The sequence below is a fragment of the Nothoprocta perdicaria genome, unplaced genomic scaffold (genome assembly GCF_003342845.1).
Source record: "Nothoprocta perdicaria isolate Ctin4 unplaced genomic scaffold, notPer1 scaffold_26, whole genome shotgun sequence".
Taxonomy (NCBI): domain Eukaryota; kingdom Metazoa; phylum Chordata; class Aves; order Tinamiformes; family Tinamidae; genus Nothoprocta; species Nothoprocta perdicaria.
In genome coordinates this window covers 4162195-4183334 of record NW_020455488.1, presented here as the reverse complement: position 1 = coordinate 4183334, position 21140 = coordinate 4162195, and the positions used below count along the sequence as shown (strand labels likewise).

Here is a 21140-nt window from a genome sequence, read left to right as displayed (position 1 = left end):
GCAGCTGGGCTCTGAAGATGGTAATAACCATCTCCCGCAAGGAAAATATTACAGTATGGAGACTTGGAAAACCAGGACTTGCCTCGGCAGTTTCAAATCCTTTTTACGGAGATTGAAGCTCACACTGCTTTGTGGTGGCACCTGGACTTGCTCATACCAGAAGGCTGAAGCTCGCTGGGGTTGCAGGGCTGCATGCAGGCAGGCAGGCAGCGGTGCCGCAGGTTGAGTTCAGCGGGCTGGGGTCAGGGCGTTCATCAGTGCCCCTGCCTTGCACATGTCACCTGCGATTTGTGCCATGTCCATGGAAGGGCTGCCCACACAGCAAGAGCACATCGAGGAGGTTAGAAATGCCTCTTTTTTCAAATGATAGGTGCCCATATCCTCAAGCCTTGGAGCAAGTCACCTTCTTTATTTTCTAACAGCATGAACCCCATAATTCCCACCATCTTAATCCTGATCCCCTAAATTAATTTTCTGCAGGCTTTTCAAGAGGCGAGGAGAATTCTTGGATTCATAATGCTGCTTTCAAGTCTTCTGCGTTTCAGATCTGCTAGGAAAAAGAGAAATGAGTCAACAGTTGGTTTTTTTAGGCTTTCTTCAGGACTTGCACCAGCTTCCTGACAGAAAATGTTAGAATTCTTTTAGTTTGACAGAAATTAAGGCTGTGCCAAGTACAGGATCTGCATGTATGTGAGTTACAGAACAATAAGGGATTTAAAATTTGCTCGCTACGAGGTCTCTATAAGGACAAGTCCGTCTGGTACAATGTGAACTTAATTCTTTTTACACTTTCCAATTTTAATTAGAGACTGACTGTTTGTAGAAGCTCCAGCAGTATCTGCGTGCCTGGTTTTACAGTCTTTTGAATCCCTCGCCTTGTGAGCACTCCAATTCAACCACCTTGGCAATAAATAGGGAAATAAAAGATATAAGGCCCCAGTACAATCTGTTGAAAATCTTGCAGCAAATATCGTGTCGCTTTTCTTACGGTTTGGTTTGTTAGAGACCGAGTCAGTGGAGGGAAAGACAAGATCAACAGAAGCAAAGTAACTGATAACGGTGCTGGAGGAAAATACAGAACAAGCAAATGTGGGTTGTGAATCCTGCATTGCCTCAAGGAGAATGGTAGAACTGGGAACTGTAAAACTGGGAGTGAGAATCATGCAGTCTGAAAGCTTTTTACTGAATTGCTGTAAAGCATTTGTGTGAATGAACAACCTCACTGCGAGATTTTCTTCGATTTCTCTTCTGTGTTTTTGTGGTGGATCCTTTACGCGATAGCTGAACACGTCGGAAGAGCCGCGCTCAAAACGGACCACGTTTCGCGGTCCCTTCAGCTTCCACCTCGTCCTGATTTGGGATGCTGGGGGGAGAGTGGTTAAGGAAATGAAGACGTGATTACTGTTGTAGCCATGTCTAATTAGAATCTCATTATGCTGAGTAAGCACTTACTAAGGTTATATCCACTGTGCAATCAGGGCTGTGATTGAAACAGACAGGCCTAGCTTTGCTCCTCGCCGCTGCCAGCAGTGAAGGCAATGGGAGCTGGAGGCTCCGTGGCTGAGGCCTCCCTGCCACCGGCCCTTCCCCATGTCCCGGATGCATCTCTAGCATCTGTGCTTCCTTCCCTGACAAATACACCTGCTTTAGCATTGTTTGAAAAAGAATTAACTCATCAATTGCTTTGGCAATTCAGTTTCTTCATTAAATTAGAAGTGACTGCTGAAGTCGAAATATCTGATGAAACCAGTATAGCTGAAATAAGGAATTATGTTTATGGGATCTTATGTTTCACTTTTTAAAATACTAATAGTGATGACAAACAGAAAAAAAAAATAGCTTCAATTTCTGAAGTCTAAATGTATGTTGTAAGTGCTCTATATTTCTTCACTCCTTTTACAATGCTATGATAAAGTAAACATATGAAGAATTATTCTTTGCATATATAAAGGCTAATTTTTATTTGTGATACCACTTACTTTTAGGGTGTCTATGTCAAATAATGTTATTTACCTCACTCAGTTTCCATTCAGCACAATGGTGGTAATGTATTTTCTAGTTCAAAAATGCACCATGAGGAATAGTCAGTGTTTGTATAGGACGTGGAAGGTAGAGACACTTGTCTAAAAGTGCAAAGATCCAAATTTTGGATCTCAAACTGTTGCATATTTTCACTTGTATTATACCAGCATGCTTGGAAATTCACTTAGTAATGTACTCTGAATAATAATTCAATTAATTACTCATTCTGAGAAAAAAGTCTTGATTACTAAGTCTGATGATGAAAATCCAGTCAGGAAAGAACCCTTTCAAAAACAACAACATTCAACAGACACCGTTAAATATTAAAAGGGAAGGTTATATTTAGTAAATTCTCCTAAAAGGGGGAGAAGAGGAAGAGCGAGTCCTAATTTCCCTGCCACGAGGTTTGTGTGTGCGTGTCAGCAGCCTTCCACAATCCCCTCCAGTTGATGCAGGCGCCAGTTTTCGCCATTACCCTGGACATTCCTTGTTTGCCAGCGAGGAAAACGGCCCAGTTTGGGCTTGGCTCCCTTTCTTCTTGTTGAGCATCATTCACTGAGGATCCGGTGCATGCATGCCATGTTTGGGAGCTTCAGGTGTTCAGAGGACCTTGGCTAGCGAAGGGGACAGCAATCACGGCATCCGTGTCACGAGTTGGCAGCAGCTCAGCCCAGTGTGGCCAGCACCTTCCAAAGACCATTGGAGTCAGCAGGGACCCTGATGCCCACAGCACCTTTGGGCTGGGGCCATGAAGCTCGTGGTGGACACTGGACCACATGGGCAGTGGACAGTTTTGCTGATTGTCTCTTCTGGAAAGCCACCTGAAAACCTCTCGTTTTCCCTGTGGCTTTTTAAAATGTAGCTCTCCTGCCACTGGGAAAATGAGAAGATATGAACCTTACAGGGAATCTGGCAATTAAAAACCCTAATGCACAGATACTGTGTTCTCTTCCAGCAAAATCCCATTTGCTTCCCTGCTGCCACCCAGCCAGGAAGCCACGGTATGTCTGTTTTGCTTTTTACTTTTCAGTGACAGTTGTCACTAAAAAGGAGAGAAATTAAATTGGCCCAGGGAGAAAAAAAAGCTGCTTCCCGCGGCTGGTTTCTAGGGCTGCTGACGGGAGGCAGCACCTCCAGGAACCGCCGCAGCAGATGTGGGAGCCCACCCTTGGTGAAACCGGTGCTTCGTTCCCGCAATGGGACCATCCCCTCGGCCAAGTGTGCCCTGGGAATGTTGGGATCGTCCTGCATAACCCGCGTGGTGGCTGCATCCGCGCGGCGCCGGCTGCCCCCGTGGCCCAGCGCTGCTTTCCTGCTGCTGCTCCGGGCAGGACTTGTCTGCTTGTCTGAGTAGCTCCTTGGTGGCAGCACATTCTGCATCTCAGTGCCCGAGCACACAGTGAAAGAGGACATTTCTAGTTCTATTCTTCTAGTTCAGTCCCCATCCCTTTTATGCTTTTTTTTTGTCCTGATAGCTAGAAAGCCTCTTTCAGACTTGCTGGTTTTTTGTTGATAAATATATAAAAATATGGGCAGAGACGGTGCTGCGTCTCAAAATACGGTTTTGTTGAGTGAACATTTGAGTTCTTACTGGGCTACTTAGAGCAAGAACTTTTTTAGAAAGGTCTTCTTTTTCTATGCCTGAAAGGGACATTAGTATTAATGGTTTATTCTAAGAGAAAGACAGCAGTGTATTTAAGATATCTTGAAGACATTAGGTAACTTTAAAGAGCCATGAGAGCTTTAAGTATAGCTAGAAAAAAAAAAGAGAGCAGCCGTTAGCCTTATGTAGATACCTGCATAGAGCTTTCTGTAAGCTTTTGAACTGTTTCAGATATAAGACACCCATATTTCAAAGGCCACCAGGCCTTCTGCTGCTCTCATTTCCCCCTGAAATCCTCAGGTAACTGAATTCACATAGGAGAAGCTGAGGTTTTCCCGGATTTGGTGTCTGGGGCAGAGCATCCTTTGAGCTGAAATGATTTTGCTGAGAAGCAGCATGTGGGTAGCAGCCCGCTGGCTGGGACTGTGGCACCGATGAAACAGTTCTTTTTATTTTACAGCTCTACCACTGGAAATAAAAGCAAGTGCCACAGCCCACAGTGTTTACTTTGGGGTTCCATATCAATGCAATAAAATAAATTGTGTATTGACCACCTTAAAAATGACTGATGAGCCAGTATTGTGCCTTATGCCTTATTATGAGGGATGTGTTTCTTTGCTGCCATGAAGGTGAATCTTTATGGTATGGTCTGAAGCTGCCTCACCAGCTGTAGCGTTTCTGCCACGTGCTTCTTGTGCTGGTCGCATTTTGTGCCCTGCTCCCCCAAGCTCCCTGAGCATGTGAGAGCAGCGGGGATGCACATACCCTCCTGTAGCACTGTAGCGCTGGGAGTGACGTAGAACACGCTCCACGTCACTTGCTGGTTTTGTCACAAGCTGCTTCTCTTCTTTAAACTGTGCGTTAATTGCAAATCAAGGTGTATCGCGTATCTGGCAGAACATCAGCAGTGTGACCTTCTGAGGCTCCAGCTGTGTGTGGTTCACAGCACTCCACAGGCAAAGCTGCGGCAAAACTGGCTTCGTTGGCTGCAGCCAACTTCTTTTACCGTGGTCAGTTCCTCAGGTGACGGGCACCGTCCTCCTGCCCGGTTACAGAAGGCTCTCTGAGGATGGAACTGGGCACATCCACCAGGACTATCCTACCACGGGTGCTGGAAAAGCCCTGCTCTGACCTGCAAGAAGAGTCCTACACACTGAGAAAGGGAGAAGAGCTGGTTCATTTAGCCAATGAAAACATGTTGATTATAGATGTTAAAAAAGGAGAGAGAGGCAAATTGAGAGAGACAGAAAGAAAGTTTTAACAGGTTGGAAGGGAATGTAGAAATGTGGAAGGAGGTTACCCTCGCATTCCGTTATTGCGACCCCCATCTGCACAGGAGTGATGAAGTGTTGATGGAAGTTGTGCCAGAGCAAGGACCGCAAGGTTTCATACAGAGGAAAGGTAGTAACTTCATTTAGTTTTATTACACTCTTGATACTCTGCCCATGTATTATTTAATTCAGCACAGTAAAATTCTAATTAAAGAACAGACTTTGTCTCCCATTAATATGACACTAAAAAAAACATTTTGAAGAATGCAGCATCTTCTCTAAAAAATTCTAATGAGGAGCGAAGCAGCCAGTGCTGGTGGAGGGTTGTCGCTCCCTTATGCAGCGTTTCATGGTTTTAAATTCCTTGTAATGTCTAAAGTGTCAGTAGATTTAAAGGCTCATTTAACTGAGCAGTAATTTCTGCGAAAAGAAAACGGAAGTCTTCTCTGATTTTTTTGTGTTCTAATTTCGCTGCCTTTGAAGCCTCTGTCAAAATAGCTCAGGATGGAAATTCTGAAAACACAGCACTGGTATCCGTGAGGAGTAGACATTTCTAATATTTTGCTACTTCCTGAACACATTGAGTTCTTTGTGGGATTTGACCAGGCAAATATCCAAACACTCAACTTTTCCAGTTGAAAGAAGACTTCAAAATATCTTGTTTTCATTTGTCCAAAAATAAGAGGAACAACGAGGCAAGTGGTCTAAGCATTTTCGGGATACTATAGGGGTGTTCTTTAAACAAGGATTACTTTCAATAGAAAATGTCTCCTCAGAGGGCCCAAAGTGAACTGGAGGGTCTCCGAAGTGCTGGGATTCAATTAGGTACCACTTGTTGGAGAGTCAGGGATTAAATCCTGACCTGAAGCAGCCACACGCTTCATATCTGATACAGATGATGAATGTCAGAGAATCGGTACAATCTTTTGTGAAGGATGATACCGTCTTTGTTGAAGGATGAAAGTTGTTCTCCTGTCCCTATTAAAAATAAAACCAAAAAACTTCAAACCAACCAACCAAAAGAGAAAGGAGCAGATTAATTTCCTCCTATGAGTAATAATCTATCAATTTGGAGGAATATCTATTGATGTTCCCTACCTATCCTTTCCTTTCTGCCTGATGAAGACTGATCTCTAAACCTGCAAATTGAGATTGAGCTCAAGGTCTGTTAGTCTCAAATTAACCCTGGGTTCTTGCCACTTGGGCGGATAGTCTTACAAATGCATATTTACGTATGCAAAACATATTCCCTGGGCCGTCTGAGGGATGTAAACATTGCGACTCGCGTTTCCTTCGTTGCGGCGGTAGATGCTGAGGCTGGAAGTCTGGAAACTGAGATAAAAATGCAGGGAGCATGCGCTGCTACACCGAAAATCATGGGTAGGGACCTTAAGGCTGCCAGGCTAAGAGCTCAGAAGTCAGAAAATGGCAGGGCTTGTAAACGGGAGCCTCTACTCCCCTAATTAAAGACAACATCATAATTCATAGACACAAGTATTGAATTACTGCCGCACTTCCAACCTTCAGCCTGACATTTTCTGACTTTTCAGACACCCACTTCATAAGTTAAACGCTTTATTTATGTGTGACGTTCCCTAGTTTGCTTTTTTTTTGCCTAAAAAAGCAAATGGAGAGCAGGAACGTTCTATCCAAAGTGTCATCAAGCGGATCTGCATGGGGTTCACCATCATGGACCAGAACAGAGCTGGGGTGAGTGGGTAATGGGCTCACATGGGCAGGAGTGTGGGATGCTCGGGGGACACCACTTGGCACACGGAGATTCAGCACCTGGTGGCCCGTGGCTGCTGCCAGGCACAACCCTAAGGGAAAGCCTGCTAAGCCCCGGGAGCCTTTAGTGCCAACTCCTTAATGCAGACGAACCCTGCGAGGAATGGAGCCGACGGTTACCGTGTGCTATTGTTTGCAATTTGAGCTGGGCCAGATAGAGGAGGATTTTCAGTGAGGGCACGTAAGTACAGAGCGTGGGGCAGCGCTCTGCCAAATTTTAAGCTATGGCTCTATATGTAAAAGTTGTCCCAGCTTGTCAGCAAAAAGGGTATAACAATGTACTTAAGCAGGCAAAACCTGCTGCCATAACTTGCTGATTTAGGAGAATATTCCCTCCCTTCTGATCTCCAATAGTGAGTGAGCCTGAAGCTGGAACCGGACCTGAAAAAGTTGTCAGGAACTGAAAATAGCATCTCATAATGGGAAGTATTAACGTGTAACTTGAACAATGTGATCAGCTGCTTGCCTGTGACATAGCTCAGGAAATCTAAACAGTATTTCAGCAGGATCTTCTACTAAAGTCTCTTTCCAAACTCATTGTCACCCAAAAAAGTGATTATTTACAGAAATCCAACCTATTTATTGCTTTAGCAGTTAACTGCAATGTGAATGGTGGGACCTAATCCGCCTGCACCCACTAGCACAGCAGTCGTGTAGACAAAGGTCTCTTGTTCTGAAATCCCAGAATTTGAATATTCCTTTCTAAGCATCTGTGAGAAAATCTAAGGAAAGAATTTTTGAAGGTCTGGGTTATTTTGAGAACAGCCATGGTCCATAAACATGTGTTGGAAGCTCTAGGAATAAACAGTCTTACAAGATAAACAGTCTTTTGGGTTGGAATCAAGCAGATCAGGAAGTGATTTTACAACATGCTGGCTCATTCCTGTGGAAATGTATTGGTATTGCTCGTCATGCCAGCCTGGGAGATTAATAGTACAGCTCAGAGCCAACCATAAAGTAGCGTGAACTGTTGTGGCGGGAGGATTCCCTCCTCACGGAGCTGGTTTCAAACCTGTTGTGCTCTTGGCTGCAGAGGTGGTGGCTGAGCCAAATGAGCCGGGTTTGTGCTGTGGGTCCGCGGCAGCTCGATGCAGGGACTGCAGCTCTGCTGCTGGGCTAAATACAGGGAGTACAACGGTAATTGATTATTTCAACCTCTTATTCACCAAGTCCAGACATATTTTTGGAATTTTGCTGTTTTTCTTCGTGCTTTGTAATGGCCAGGCCAAGCATTTTGAACCTAGCCGGATTCCAAAAGGGAATGAGAGAAAGAATCCAGAGTTGGAGCTGTGTTACACCGTCACTTGTACTCACACAGTCATTCCACGTTAGTACAATTATAGTTATGGGAGACCATAGGCTTAATTTCAAATTCTAAAATCATGCATGCTAAACTCTGCCCTCCTGTATTTAGCAAGTTCATTTGAGCCCTGCATGCCTTTTGTAAAGGCTAGCATTTCACTTAAACATTCCAGGTGGCATTTGGAAATATTCTGGGTTATTCCTTATTGATTATATGATTATTCTGCACTTTTTTTCTGTTGCAAAGTTGCAGGAAGTTCTTTGAAAGTGTGGCTCAGCTGCAGAGCACTGGCAGCCAGCTTCAGTCCTGGGATCTCAGACTGTGGAAAGCACCCGCTTGCCCTTCTGCAGCCACGTGCTCTTCTGCACCCACATGCTTTTCTGCATCCTCTTTCTTTTCTGCATCCTCTTGCTTTTTTCAGCTGTATTTTCTGCAGTGTTTATGAATATCCTGCAGCCTTTGCACACCTAGAACATGGGGCTGGTCAGTTGCTTTAAAAACAGAGACACACAGGCCTATGCTAATGAAAACAGAATAGGCTGAGACCTTAAGAAGGGATCGTAGAAGGTGCTCTTTTCATATTAAGGGTGTTTCTGCGCTGTGGTGGAAAAGCACTGCCAAGAACAACGCTAACTCTCCCTCGTCGAGATAAGTCTTTTGATAAATGGCACACCTCCCTTCGTCGTCATTTTATTTATCATCTGCTAAATTTTCAAACTTTAGTGTTTGCTTCTCTTTATCTGGTTTGTGCTGCTGCAGTAACTTTCAGATAGCTCTGTTGACCTGGAACACAGCAACTCACTGATTATTCCCCAGAGGGAAATACAGCCTTCGGGGGGCGAAGCAACACGACCGACTGACCTCGCTGCGTGTTTGCTGTAGAGCCTCCTGGTGACATCGGAGCAGGGTTGGGGACGGGGTGTCACCTGCTGCTGCAGCTCTGCCTGTTCCCACTGCCTGTAAAGGGTTTTGGGGAAGGGGTGGGAATGCAGAAAGCAGGGACACAGTCTGTGCTGCGTTGAGCAGTTTCCACCAAGGGATGAATCTTTCCCCTGTCACACTATCGTATGCAGACAACTGTAATTACGCTCAGGCAACCAGCATCGTCCTTTCCAGAGTTATATTCGTCTTTATTGGTGGCAATTAATCTCTAGCCATATTTTTGAAGGAGCGAAAGCGAGTAAGTTGGCGCGTTTGCCGGGGAGGTGTTGCACAGGACCTGAAATGTGGCAGCTCCTGCTCCGGCGGCAGCTCCCCGGGGAGCAGGAGCCCTTCCCGAGCCACGCTCGCCGTGTTGACAAACACACCGGGGCCAGGGGGAGCATTTGTGCCTGCCTGGCAGCCCCTCTCCCAGGCTGCCTTCCTTATTGATGGTACCGTTAAAGTCTCTGTATCATTTTGACATCTTTAATGGCATATGCATTTAGAGTGTAGCTCCTGTGTAAGCTTTAATCAGCTTTCTGTTCCCATGTTGTTGCTATTATTATTTATCTCCGTTAGGGCAGCACACAGAGGCTCCATCAGCGGGAGCAGCACTGGGTTGTGCCAGGCTTGCACCGCGGCCACCAGCAGCCGCCCCACAGGAGCAGTGGTGCCCGTGTCCTGGGGTGCAGCTGGCTCTGACACTGCTCTCCCCGCTCTTGCAGGCACCAGCAAGGATTTGCCGCCCTCGTGTCTGCAGGACAATGTGTGGAGGCTGCTCGAGGCTTTGGTTGCTTCTGCTTTTCCGCTCTCCAGCTGGAAGTACTAGAGCTCCGTCCCCCAGCTAGTTACGCACTCGAGCAGTCTCACACACACGAGTGGCCCTGTTGAGCTCGGTGCAACCGCTCGTATGAATAAGTACTTGCATTTAGCTGACAAACTCCGTGTCTTTCAATCTCTGTAGAGGTGCAGAGGTTACCACAGTGCTGATTTATGAGCGATCACTTTATAAATATCATATAATGTACCAATGAAATTACACAGGCGAAGAATTTACTTGCAGCTCCGCAATCTGTCACTGAGCAATGGGACATGAAGGAAGCAAGAAGAAAAACAAGAATTGATAAACTTCAAGCAAAAAAGCTCTTATTTCCGTGTTTGAATACTGCAACATTAAACTGGGTGAGGATGATACTGCAGTATCACAAATTTCCCACCAGCTCAAGGCCCCCAAATTTCACTCAAGCCCCATTGCCGTTCATCAGCAGTGGATGAATTGGTGCTGGACATGTTGTCTCTGCCTAGCAACTAAAAGCAGAAAATCTTTTTCATCTGAGATAAAGGCTTAAATCTACCGGAGCCTAACTCATCAACAAGTACAAGTGATCCCACCGCTAGAGACAGCAAGACCTTAGCATAGATGTCTGTATCACAGCTTAGGTTCAGAACCATGTAGGGAATGATGGTCAAAACTGGCTCGCGGCCTTAGGATTGTGAAAAGGCCAGGGTTGTATCAGACACTGAAAATGAGACACAGTTCAAACCCCGTGTTGCTGTAATCCTGTCCCTGCCTGTTTATCCTTCTCTTCCATAAGCATTCAGAGCTACTTTAACTCTCATTTTTATGTCATTTCCCTAATAAATCCCCATGAAATTCATATTCTTACTGTCTATCTGGTATGCCAAGCTGTTTTATTTGATAGATAATTAAAACATTTTGGCTAGCTACTATGGGCTAAACATACTGAATGCTGCAGTGTGTGATCGCTGATGTCTTGTACTTAGAACCGTTTGGAAGATCTGTCTGACTGCCAGCTGGTTTTCTGGTCACTGTGGGCTTCTTTTATTGTCCAGATTTGGGTATTTTAGGATGTTACAACCAATTAAAAGATTCTCTGCTCTTTCCCGGAGCATTTTGTTCTCCCTTTCAGTTAGTTTGTGGGGTGAAATTAGATACAGGAAAAAACAAATAAGTGACCGAAAACATAAATTGCAAAGTAGTGATCATGCAAGACTCATTTATATAAATGCTATTGTGTATTACAAGGGAGTTGTGCTGGTGGCTGACAGGGTAAATGCGAAACAAGATGCTAAACTGATGGTGGAAAATAATCTTCCCGCCTTATGAAAGATGTAATTCTCCTTCACTTTTTTTCAAAGTGAAGAATTCAAAGCAACCAGACAAATCGGGTGGTTGGAGAAACCATCTAAGATGTGGGAGACGAAAGTATTAGTCTCATTTTCTAATGAGTTTTACCTATCCATCCTAAGGAAATTAACTGCAACTGAGGTCATGTCAGCCCAGAGCACCTCCCAGCCTGGCAGCCAGGGCTGCCCTCGAGGAGGGACCAGGTAAGAGCCCGGTCCCTGATTCCAGCAGGACAAGGTGGGATTCCTGCCCAACCACAGGGCTGTGGTATCTTCTGCTTCAGGTTTTTACCCTGTGTAGAGGCCCAGAACTGCATCCCTTGATGTGCAAGTGCTGCAGAGAAACAAGCTGATGTTTCTGGGGGAGAAATTGCTAGTGAACAACATGAGCTCTAGCAGATTTGCTCCCTGCCCCTGAAAGCTTACGGAGTCTTAGAGTCTGTGTGCAATAAAGATAGACCAGCTCTTCCCACAGATTCTCGGTAATAATTTAAGGCTTAAAAAAAAAGGGAAGATTTTGTTTGCTTGACTCCCAGAGGTGTTTAGCAAGGATCTATCAATCCTGCTTACAGCTGTGGGAAAAAGGAGGCACAGTAATAAACTGGGTTAGGCGCAGGCAGGATGGGCACAGGGCTGGGTTGACCGTGTCCTGCATGTGTATCCTGCAGCCCTTGCAGGCCTTCTTGGAGACTCTTCAATTGCTTCTCCTCGTGGACTCGTTTTGGCCTTAAACACTGTTGCTCAAGAAGTGCCTGTTAGTGAACTAACGATCAGAATATTCCCTAACTGAGCAATGGGCACCCCCCTCTCAAGAAAAAGGATAGCAAAGCTGCCCAAATTGCCTCGAACACATAGGAAATTTGTTGGGCAAGAACTTATGACAGTGGTGGACTCTACATTTACATTGCTGAGGCTGGAAGCAGAGGCCCTGGCCTGGTGACTAGCTCCCACCTATGGATTAGTTTACATGTTTGCAAACAAGAGAGCTCGTCGAGACGGTTGTGTTGCTGAGATTACCAGCTCATTTCCCATTTGTCTGTGGATTTTACACTAGCAGGATTTTTTTGGCTATTATAATTGAAACCAGCTCCGTGAATGCAATAAAGTATACCCAGAAAATGATCTGTAACCATGTCTTTGCTGGAGATTTTGCCAGCAACTGTTCTGAATGACAATTTCCTTGCACTTTGACTTAGCTGTATTAACAGAACTGTTAAGTGGAAGGAAGGATTTCTGAAGAAATCCCTGCTTTTCGCTGACCTTTAGCTGAGGAAATCTCAACCTCTGGGTGTTTGGGCTCAGGGCCTCAGGGTGCAACCATGTTAAATGCATGCACCTTGCAGTGCCTACTGCAGTGCATGCTGCAAGGTGCACTGAGCCTTGCAGGTGCTGCTTGCCGTTTTTGTGGCGCCTCAGGCTCAAGCTGTTCCTGCACCGCTGACTTCTCCCCCATCCTGCGTTCCCATGGAAGGCCCTTGCTCCGTGTCGGCGAGGCGGGAGCCGGGTGAGGAACCAACACGAGGGGCAAGGACCCCTCAGTGCCACAGCCACAGGCCCTTCTTTATCACTAGCACATATGGACTACTGCTAGTATAGAAATTACTGGCATGCGCTCTCCTCCCCTTCATCCGTAAACCTGCAGTGGATTTAAGCAAAGCTGCATGAAACCCCAGTCTCTAGTGGTATTTTTCCGTCCCATCTCTTTACTCCTTGAGAAAAAAAAGCACCAAAAGAGCAAACCTTTTTTAGATTATCGTACTTATTATCTTATGGGAACAGTGCAAAGAAACAATATTTGATGACATTATTAAATCTGCAGGACTTGCTTGGCAGTTCTCCTCCCGTTAAGGTGCACTGCAGCCGGGATGTGATCCTCTGCATCTAATTCCACCATAAATTCATTCCTTCCAGCTATCTAAGAGCACTAAGAAACAGGATATTAAAAGATTTAGGTCCTGATCTAATAAGAGTGTTAAACAAGTCCTCAAATTTAGGCATGTGACTCGTGCCGTTGTCTCCTCGCATGCTAGAGCACCTTGCTGGATTGGGGGTAGTATCAAAAAGTTTGAGGGCCCTCGAGGAAGTTTCTGGTGTTGATAGAGCCTCTTTGCCTGCCTGCCAGCCTCAGCAGAAGAAGATGGGATGAGCTGCATGCGCTGCACTCAGCTAATCATGGCACTAACGACCGTGTCTTTCGCAGGGTGCGACAGCGATCACTGGGGACCCCACTGCAGCAACCGCTGCCAGTGCCAGAACGGGGCTCTCTGCAACCCCATCACGGGCGCGTGCGTCTGCGCCGACGGCTACCGCGGCTGGCGCTGCGAGGAGCTCTGCGACGCCGGCACCTACGGCAAGGGCTGCCAGCTGCAGTGCCAGTGCCGCAACGGCGCGACCTGCGACCACACAACGGGGGAATGTCACTGCGCACCCGGATACACGGGGGTCTTGTAAGTGCCGTGGCAGCTGCTCCGCACGCCGCGTTTCACAGCTTTGCTTTGACTGCCTTTGCTGCAAGGAGCTGTTGATAAAATGTATGCAATCAATATATTATCCCCTTTGTGATCGGGAAACAGAATTGCAGGGAGATCGAACAAAGGAAATTTCTTTTGCTGCTAATTATGTCTGTCTGCGTAGCAAAATAAAATTTGGTGCTTAAGTGAACTTTAAAATCCCTGATATTTTCCAGCTTGTACAACTGTAGCTGTCCCTAATTTCAGTATGTGAAAACGATCCAAATTACAGTTCAGTTTTTATAAGCAATTGGACATTCTACTCGTTAGCTCCATCAAATAGGACTTACCATCCCCAGTTATTCTGACGTTCAATCTCACTGAGGAAGCATTACTGTTAAGTATATCAGCTTACTATCTAGGGGGTAAATTTTTAGCATAGTGAGCAGGGATTTAGCGGTGTGACTCCTATTAACTTTAACGAGACTCATGTAGCTAAATCCCCATATACCACACTGAAAGTTTACCAGTAGGATTCACAAAATCTGCATATTAATTTTAGGACAGCAAGCAATAGTTTCTTATTTAAAATTGCCCACAGTGTAACATCAGTTTTCTTTAGAGATTTTTCAGTAGTTTCAGAAGTAATTATGACTTTCGAAATTATTTACAGGGAAAAGAGAATTTAGTCACTGCATTTGGCTGGAGATCTATTACAGGTGTCTTAATACTTTTGCAATTTAATATTATTGTTGACCTGCACTAAGGAGAGGATAAATAATAAAGACAGTATTAACCTGCATAAATAAATTATATACCTTCTGAATATTTTATTTAGTACATGATTTCCTCATAGCCTTGTGACCTCAGTGCCGTAAGCACTCACTGCTAGAGACTGAGCTTGCTGCTAGGAGCAGTCCCACTGACATCAGTGCATCTGTTCTCAGCAGTATTTGCAGGGCCAGCCACTGATATATTGTATGAACCTCCTCATCAAGAGAGATGTCTGGGATAAGGGAAGAACTGTCTGTACCTTGAGAACCTGAATCAGAGGAAGAGGTGATGCTGAAAAGCACCAATTGCAGAGACCTGAAAGATACATTTTTTTTTTTTTCCCAGGGACTAGCCTTACTCAAACACTCAAAGAGTTTAAGTGATGCTGAGTTCTGGTCAGCCCTTTATGCACCGTCAGTGAGAGCATTTTGTACTGGTTGGAGAAATTCAAGCATTTTAATGTCATCCTTTTGTTTTATCTACAGCTTGTTTGATTGCTGTGTCGCATAAGTCACATTGAGGGCTTCATCCTACAACACTTACTTACATGGGCTGTTCTGCTGACGTGGGAGGGATTTGGTACCTGCATAATAATTACAGCCCCCTGCATCAGCCTTGCAGGGCTGGGCCACTGGCTCCTAAACAAAAAACAAGTGGGACAAAAGAAACTTTGGTTGATTGGTAGTGCCAGCCAATGCCTCCTGGCCTTGTCCTGATTTCCCTAAGGACTCCAGTGATGCCTTGTGATACAGACTTTCCTCATTTACAATTTCCTGCAAGATTTTTTCTTTAAATAATCACTGTGGGTTTGTGTCTTCTGTCCCTTCCAGCTGTGAAGAGCGCTGTCCCGCCGGCAGCCACGGAGCGCAGTGCGAACTGCGCTGCCCCTGCCAGAACGGGGGCATCTGCCACCACATCACCGGGGAGTGCTCCTGCCCGCCCGGCTGGATGGTACGTGTCCTGCTCCTGCTCATCCCTCGTGTCGGGCTTGGGATAAGAAATACACAGGGGCTCACGGTCAGGGGCTCGATATCTGCTATTTCTCATCACGTCTTGGGATTGGAGCTGGTTTGAAAGCAGGCCCAACTTTGTTGTGCAGCTCTTAGCAGCAGGTTCCCAGTCCCTGGCTTGTAGTGACCACCATACAGGGGAAGCAGCATTAAGTAGGACAAGTTGGAGTGACTGCCCATTAGAATCATAGAATCTTTAAGGTTGGAAGGGGACTTCCAGTGATCTTCTGGTTCCATTACACATCTACATGGGAGCAGAAGAGAAAACAAATGTGATCTCTGCATTACAGTTGCTTGGAATACCCACCACACCTTTATACAGTGTGTCTGCACTGCATGCAGTGCACAAAGTTCAGCTGAATGTTACTCCAAGCATTGCACTGGATCCCTTTGGGAAAGAGGGAGAGGAAGAAGGCAAGGGGAATTTGGTGGCTCAAGCAGTCAGTAATGCAGAGGAATATACATGGGGACACAGAGTCCAGCTCAGGGTCCTGTCCTTACTCAGGCATAATTCCTATTGATTGCAATAGATTTGTTTGCATCAGGGCTTGCCCTGGAGAGAGCAAATCACTCCAACCTTTAAACCTTTGTGTCAAGAAAGCAAGGCCAAACATTTTAAAAGGCTTCAACTTTATCAATAATGTGATAATTAACTCTCTCGGGGTTTGCCAAGTCTCAAAGGCAGACATAGCATTTAGCCACGCTAAGTTTCCTGGTGTTTTTCCCAGAGCTGACAATTGGACTCTTGGTAATCTTGCTGGATTTTAATGCAAACACATCCTGTGATTTTTCTAGTACATGCAAGACCATGAAGACCATCACACTCCATGGCTTGTGGTGTGGATCTAAATCCCTTTGAAATCTTCGGGGGCTGAAAGAGAAGTCTGTATTCTTTCAGATCAATGTAGCAATTGCTGTCTCCATTTAGCTTCTCAAAAGTGTTTGATCACAGAGCTACTTTTAGGTAAAAATCATCAACCATGAGATGCAGGTGGCTTTAAGATGGCAACATTAGAGAGGAACATCCCCACACAACCTTTTTACCTTTTTTGGTGGAAGCTGCATACTGAGAATCTTTTTCACTGGACAGTCGCAGTCAAAAAGGTGATAGCAGCATTACCTTTCCAGTAACAGAGTGGGGAGAGCTACTCAGGTGCTAAGTAAGAGTGTGGAACCTTACCCTGACCCAGCATGAACTGGAGACAAGAATGTTCTTTCCTTAAGGAGTGGAGCTATCCCATAAAGGAAGCAATTCAGCTATTTTGGGCAAGGAGATCCCAGGCCATTTCGCCGTTATCTCTAAGCATTGGTTGATAAAGTCATTAACATCAAAACATTACTTTGGGGATATTTTTTCAGCTCTTCTAATATTCTGCATGCTAATATCTCTGAGTTGTTTTGCTGGACTCTTCTTTCCGTGTGTTTTATCAGAATGTTTTCCCTTTTTTCACAAAGTTACAAAATCACTAAAGAGATGAAGTAGTATCAGCACTGAGCAGGAAGCTTATTGAGGGCTTTTAGAGCGCTGAATGGACCCTGAAGAACCAGAGCTCTGGGGCTGCACAGCTCCTGCCGCTGTGGATACTGGCCTGCTCCTGGTAGCCTGGACTTTCTTCTCTGCATTGCTAATGGCCCAGAGAGACTTCCTTGAAAACTGTTTTGTTGGCGGCTCCATCCCCAGAGAAACCCTGGAGTTAACAATTGATGTTTGAAGCAAGCGTAGCTGGAAATTGAAGCGAGAGAGCAAGTATTCTGAGGGAAGAAACTGAAATTATAAGTAAAAGCACTCAGCTTGTAAATTCTGAAGTTTTAAGTATAAAGGGTCTCTCCAGGGTTTTAATGAAAAGCCAGTAATTCAGTGCACAGAGAGAAAAGAAAAATATTTTTTCATGCTATAGATTTAACTATTGGTGGTTGCAGTGGTTTGCAAAGTGAGACGTTAGTGGTCTGTAAATGAGCAGGAGATATGGGATTGCTAGACTGCACTCATTTTATTTCACACCATGGGTATTCTTTCTTTGACATCAGGAATTTTACTTGCTGATTTTGAGGCTGGAGACCATGTGTATGTGCTGTGTAAGCCAGCATGCTGGAGGGAGAGTATTCTCCCTAGATTTATACGAGTGGAAATCCACTTGGATGCTGTTGCTGCTGCATGAGCTTCAGCTTTAATCCTTTCTTGGGGTAGAGAGAGACATGGGACTTATTAACAGCAGCTCAGTCCCCTTGGGGTGTGCAAGGCCAGGCAACAAGTGAGCACGAGGAAGTTCTGGGGTTCTCCACTTCTTCCATGGATCTGCAGGCTTCAAAGACTGACTCTTTCTCTCCTTGCATCATCCGTTCCTCCTCCGTCCTCCCACCCACTGCAGAGTCTCCCAGAAGCATAAGAAATTACACACACTCTTTCCATTTTACCATTCTATGAAATTTTACCATTCTATGAGTTTCTCACCAGCAGGATGGTGGCTATAGCCTGTTGAGCTAGTCTGGAAAACGTGGCTTCCAGTGGTCTTCCAGGTTGGGCATTTTCTGCTTCTGGGTGTTTGTAGGGTACATGTTAGTGGGTGGCGGTTGTCGAACCTAATCAACAATTTGCAGATATAATTCTATACACCCTTTTCATTTCCAGTATTAAGTTGTCCAGACGCTTTCCGGAAGTGGGAGGTTAAATTTGCTTTTTACAGTGCTTCTTAAAACCACTTTGAAGGACTAGATCACTGTGCTAGGAAAGCAACGATGTCCCCTTACAGGACAGGACATTTGTCATTGACAGCACACCCTGATCCCAGGTCCCATTCTGAAGGCTTTGCATCATGGTGCCATGTCCATACAATGCACTAAGCTAATCTCCTTAGTTCCTTGTTCTCATTTCATGGACTTTTAACTCTGGACTTTATGAGCAAACTATAATTTTTGTGTACTTGATAGAACAGGTTGCCCAGGGAGGCTCTGGACACAGTTTTGGGCAACCTGCTCTAGGTGACCTTGCTTGAGCAGGGAGGTCAGAGCAGGTGATCCCTATAAGCCCCTTCCAACCCCAGCTTTTCTTGATTCTGTAATTCTGTTTACTTGTCTTTCTGTCACAGATTTAAAAAATGGGGAGAGGAGTTAAATGGGAAAATGGAGCAGAAAAAAAAAAAAATTCTGTACTGCAAAATGGTAATAATATAGGAAACAATGTCAAAAGCAGAGGCTGATTAGATCAGGGCCTTTAAAAAAGGTGCTGATGGAGTGAGCTTTGCTGATTAGATGCATGAGCAGCGGGAAACGGTTTGGTCTGACATTTGATCCTCCAGAGAGGGCTGTTTTAGATTCCCTTAGTACATATTAATGCAAAAAGTATGCCTAAAGATTCTCTTGGCTCCAAGGGGATGCATCATAGGGTATTGCTTTCTCATCATTTGTTGATAGAAATCCTGTTCCTTTTGAGACATGAAGGGAGAAAGTATTTATTATCAAGATAAATGGATACTTACATTTTTAGATATATAGTGTTGTGTATTACTCAAGCCCAGAGACACCATTTTTTTAGCACTGCAATCTGAATGTTCTTGAACCGAGGCCAACCTGTCTATTTTACGGCCAAGGAGCCACCTATCACTGGCTTGGAAAGGCCTGAAGTATCTATTTTATGATTACATTCAAGAGCAGCCTCTCCAGTTTGGGGTTGCTGATATTGCTGAACTTCCCAAGCTGTTGAGGAGGGAACCCCAAGGAGTGATAGACAAGGAGTGACAAATCTTTCTGCAAGATTTATCCAATCCCTACTTTGTTCAAAACTCAGAGCCCCTAGGGCTTGAAAAGTACTTCTGAGAGCTTAAAGCAAATAATAATAGGGGCAGGGATCCCCATTCCACTGCACTGGGCATGGCATGGGCGGCAGTGCAGCTTGCTGCACTTACCAACTCTTTTATAGGACCCCATCTTCTCTGCCAGACTTTACTTGTTTTGGCTGGAATTATTCAGGTGGCTGCCAACTTCCCACTGAGGTGAGGGAAAGATAGTGTTTGCTCATGTGAAAAGAAAACTTACGACTTGTAAGAAAGTCTAGGGAAATGCTTGCAAGACCTTGACACCTGGCAGGGGACATTGTGTGATATTTGGGGAGAAAATCACCTGAATTCGTCAGATTGATTCCTCAAAGACATAACTAGTGGTAAGAATTCTCTGCCTTGGGGCTGGAGAAGTGGGACAAGACTTAACAAGCAGTGGTCCCTCCTGATGACCAGATCAAGGATGTACAACCAGAAGAACAAACTCTTCTCCACTTCCAAGGATAGCTGGACAGAGAGGAGAGCTGCTCAGACCAGAGATTCGGAGCTGGGCAAAGAGAGGGTAGAAAGGGCGTCTGTGACAAGAGTTTTGGGTGAAAGGGAATAGGGGGCAGAGCTTTCTGGCCTTCTCCCACTGCCTTTGATTTCTCTAAAGCCTTTCTACTTCTGTATTCAAGGGTACTGGCTATCCTGCCACCCCAGATGTGGTTTCCAGTGAAATTCTGAAGAAGGAAATTCTCCTTTATTGTCCAATGGAAAGAAAAAAAAACCCTCTGGACGTATGGTAGAAAGTCATTTACTGTGGCAGCAGAATTTTGAGTCTGTCTTGAGCCCATCTTAAGCAGAAGAAATACTGCCAATGCAATTAGATCCAGTTTTAGCAAGAAGGACAATAAATATCCAGGCTCTATATAGAAATTTATTGCATGCTGACTGTTGACTGAAATATTGTTCTTTCTGCAACCCTACCAGGGGCTGGTGTGTGCCCAGCCATGTCCTCCTGGAACGTTTGGAGTAAACTGCAGCCAGGACTGTCCGTGCCACAACGGAGGACACTGTGACCCTGTGACAGGAAAATGCCTCTGTACAGCCGGGTACATGGGAGACAGGTAAAAACTAAGCAAAACCCCAAAGCCCTTTGTTTTAACCACGGACTGGCAATATTTACAGCCCTCCTAGGGCAGTGCTGCTCTCTGAAAGGCAGTGTTATATCTCTATTGCTGCAATTAGGTTCCTCCTTCTGAAGCAGTTCGAGCATTATAAATGTGGCAGTGTTATTACTTTTTATTGGCAATGCTCTCCATTTACAGTTCTTTTAATGTAACTTTTAAAATTTAATGGATTAAATTTAATTTAGATATTTACAGTGATAAATTTATTAGAGAGCATTACATGTTTACAAGATATGTAAATGAACCATATTTATACAAATTAATATCCTCAAGAGTAAGCAATGCAGCAGTTTAATGTTTCCATCAGCCCCTCTGTGCTGCTGCAGAACTGATCCATCTCAGACACCAACAAAAGGCGATAAATCCTCAAAATTTATAAATGAGAGGGTTTGACCATAAATCAGTCTGAAAAGATGATAATATTGTTTTACAAAGGTGTCATGGATTTAGCAAAATGACTACACAGCAAAGTCCAAGTGTGATTGTAGCACATGCTGGCTTAGCCTTCTAGTTAATCCTGCTAGGAGGGCTGAAAATGATGAGGAAAATGCAGTAAAATAAGCTTCCGTATGCAGCTTTCACTAGCAATTGGACTGTGTTACCAGGATTTCCACAAATCCTGGCCACAGCTCGCTAGTGCTCGCTGTGCTAATGCCCTTTCTCCTCTCTCTCCCTTTCTTTTATTAGCTAGAACAAGAGGTCTGTAGGTACTAGACAAGTACTACACAAGTACAAGTCTTCTGACATCTGCTGCAGTTACACTTTTATGCAGCAAATCTCACTGTAATTTCTCATTTCTTGCCTCTTTGTATAATCATCAAGTTTTTGAAGCAGACAAGCAGACCAAACTCAAGCTGAGCTGGGGCTCAGAGGCTGCATGTTGTCCCATAAAATGTGCAGGCTCG

General features: G+C 44.9%; 1 protein-coding gene across 1 annotated transcript in view; it reads left to right on the top strand.

Annotated features, from left to right (window-relative positions):
• MEGF11 (multiple EGF like domains 11) overlaps positions 1–21140 on the top strand; it is a 245309-nt gene that overhangs the window by 148840 nt on the left and 75329 nt on the right. Inside the window, exons 8-10 of the mRNA XM_026040556.1 lie at positions 13257–13503; positions 15111–15231; positions 20036–20172. Coding sequence (XP_025896341.1) covers positions 13257–13503; positions 15111–15231; positions 20036–20172 — 505 coding nt within the window. The remainder of the gene's footprint in view (positions 1–13256; positions 13504–15110; positions 15232–20035; positions 20173–21140) is intronic.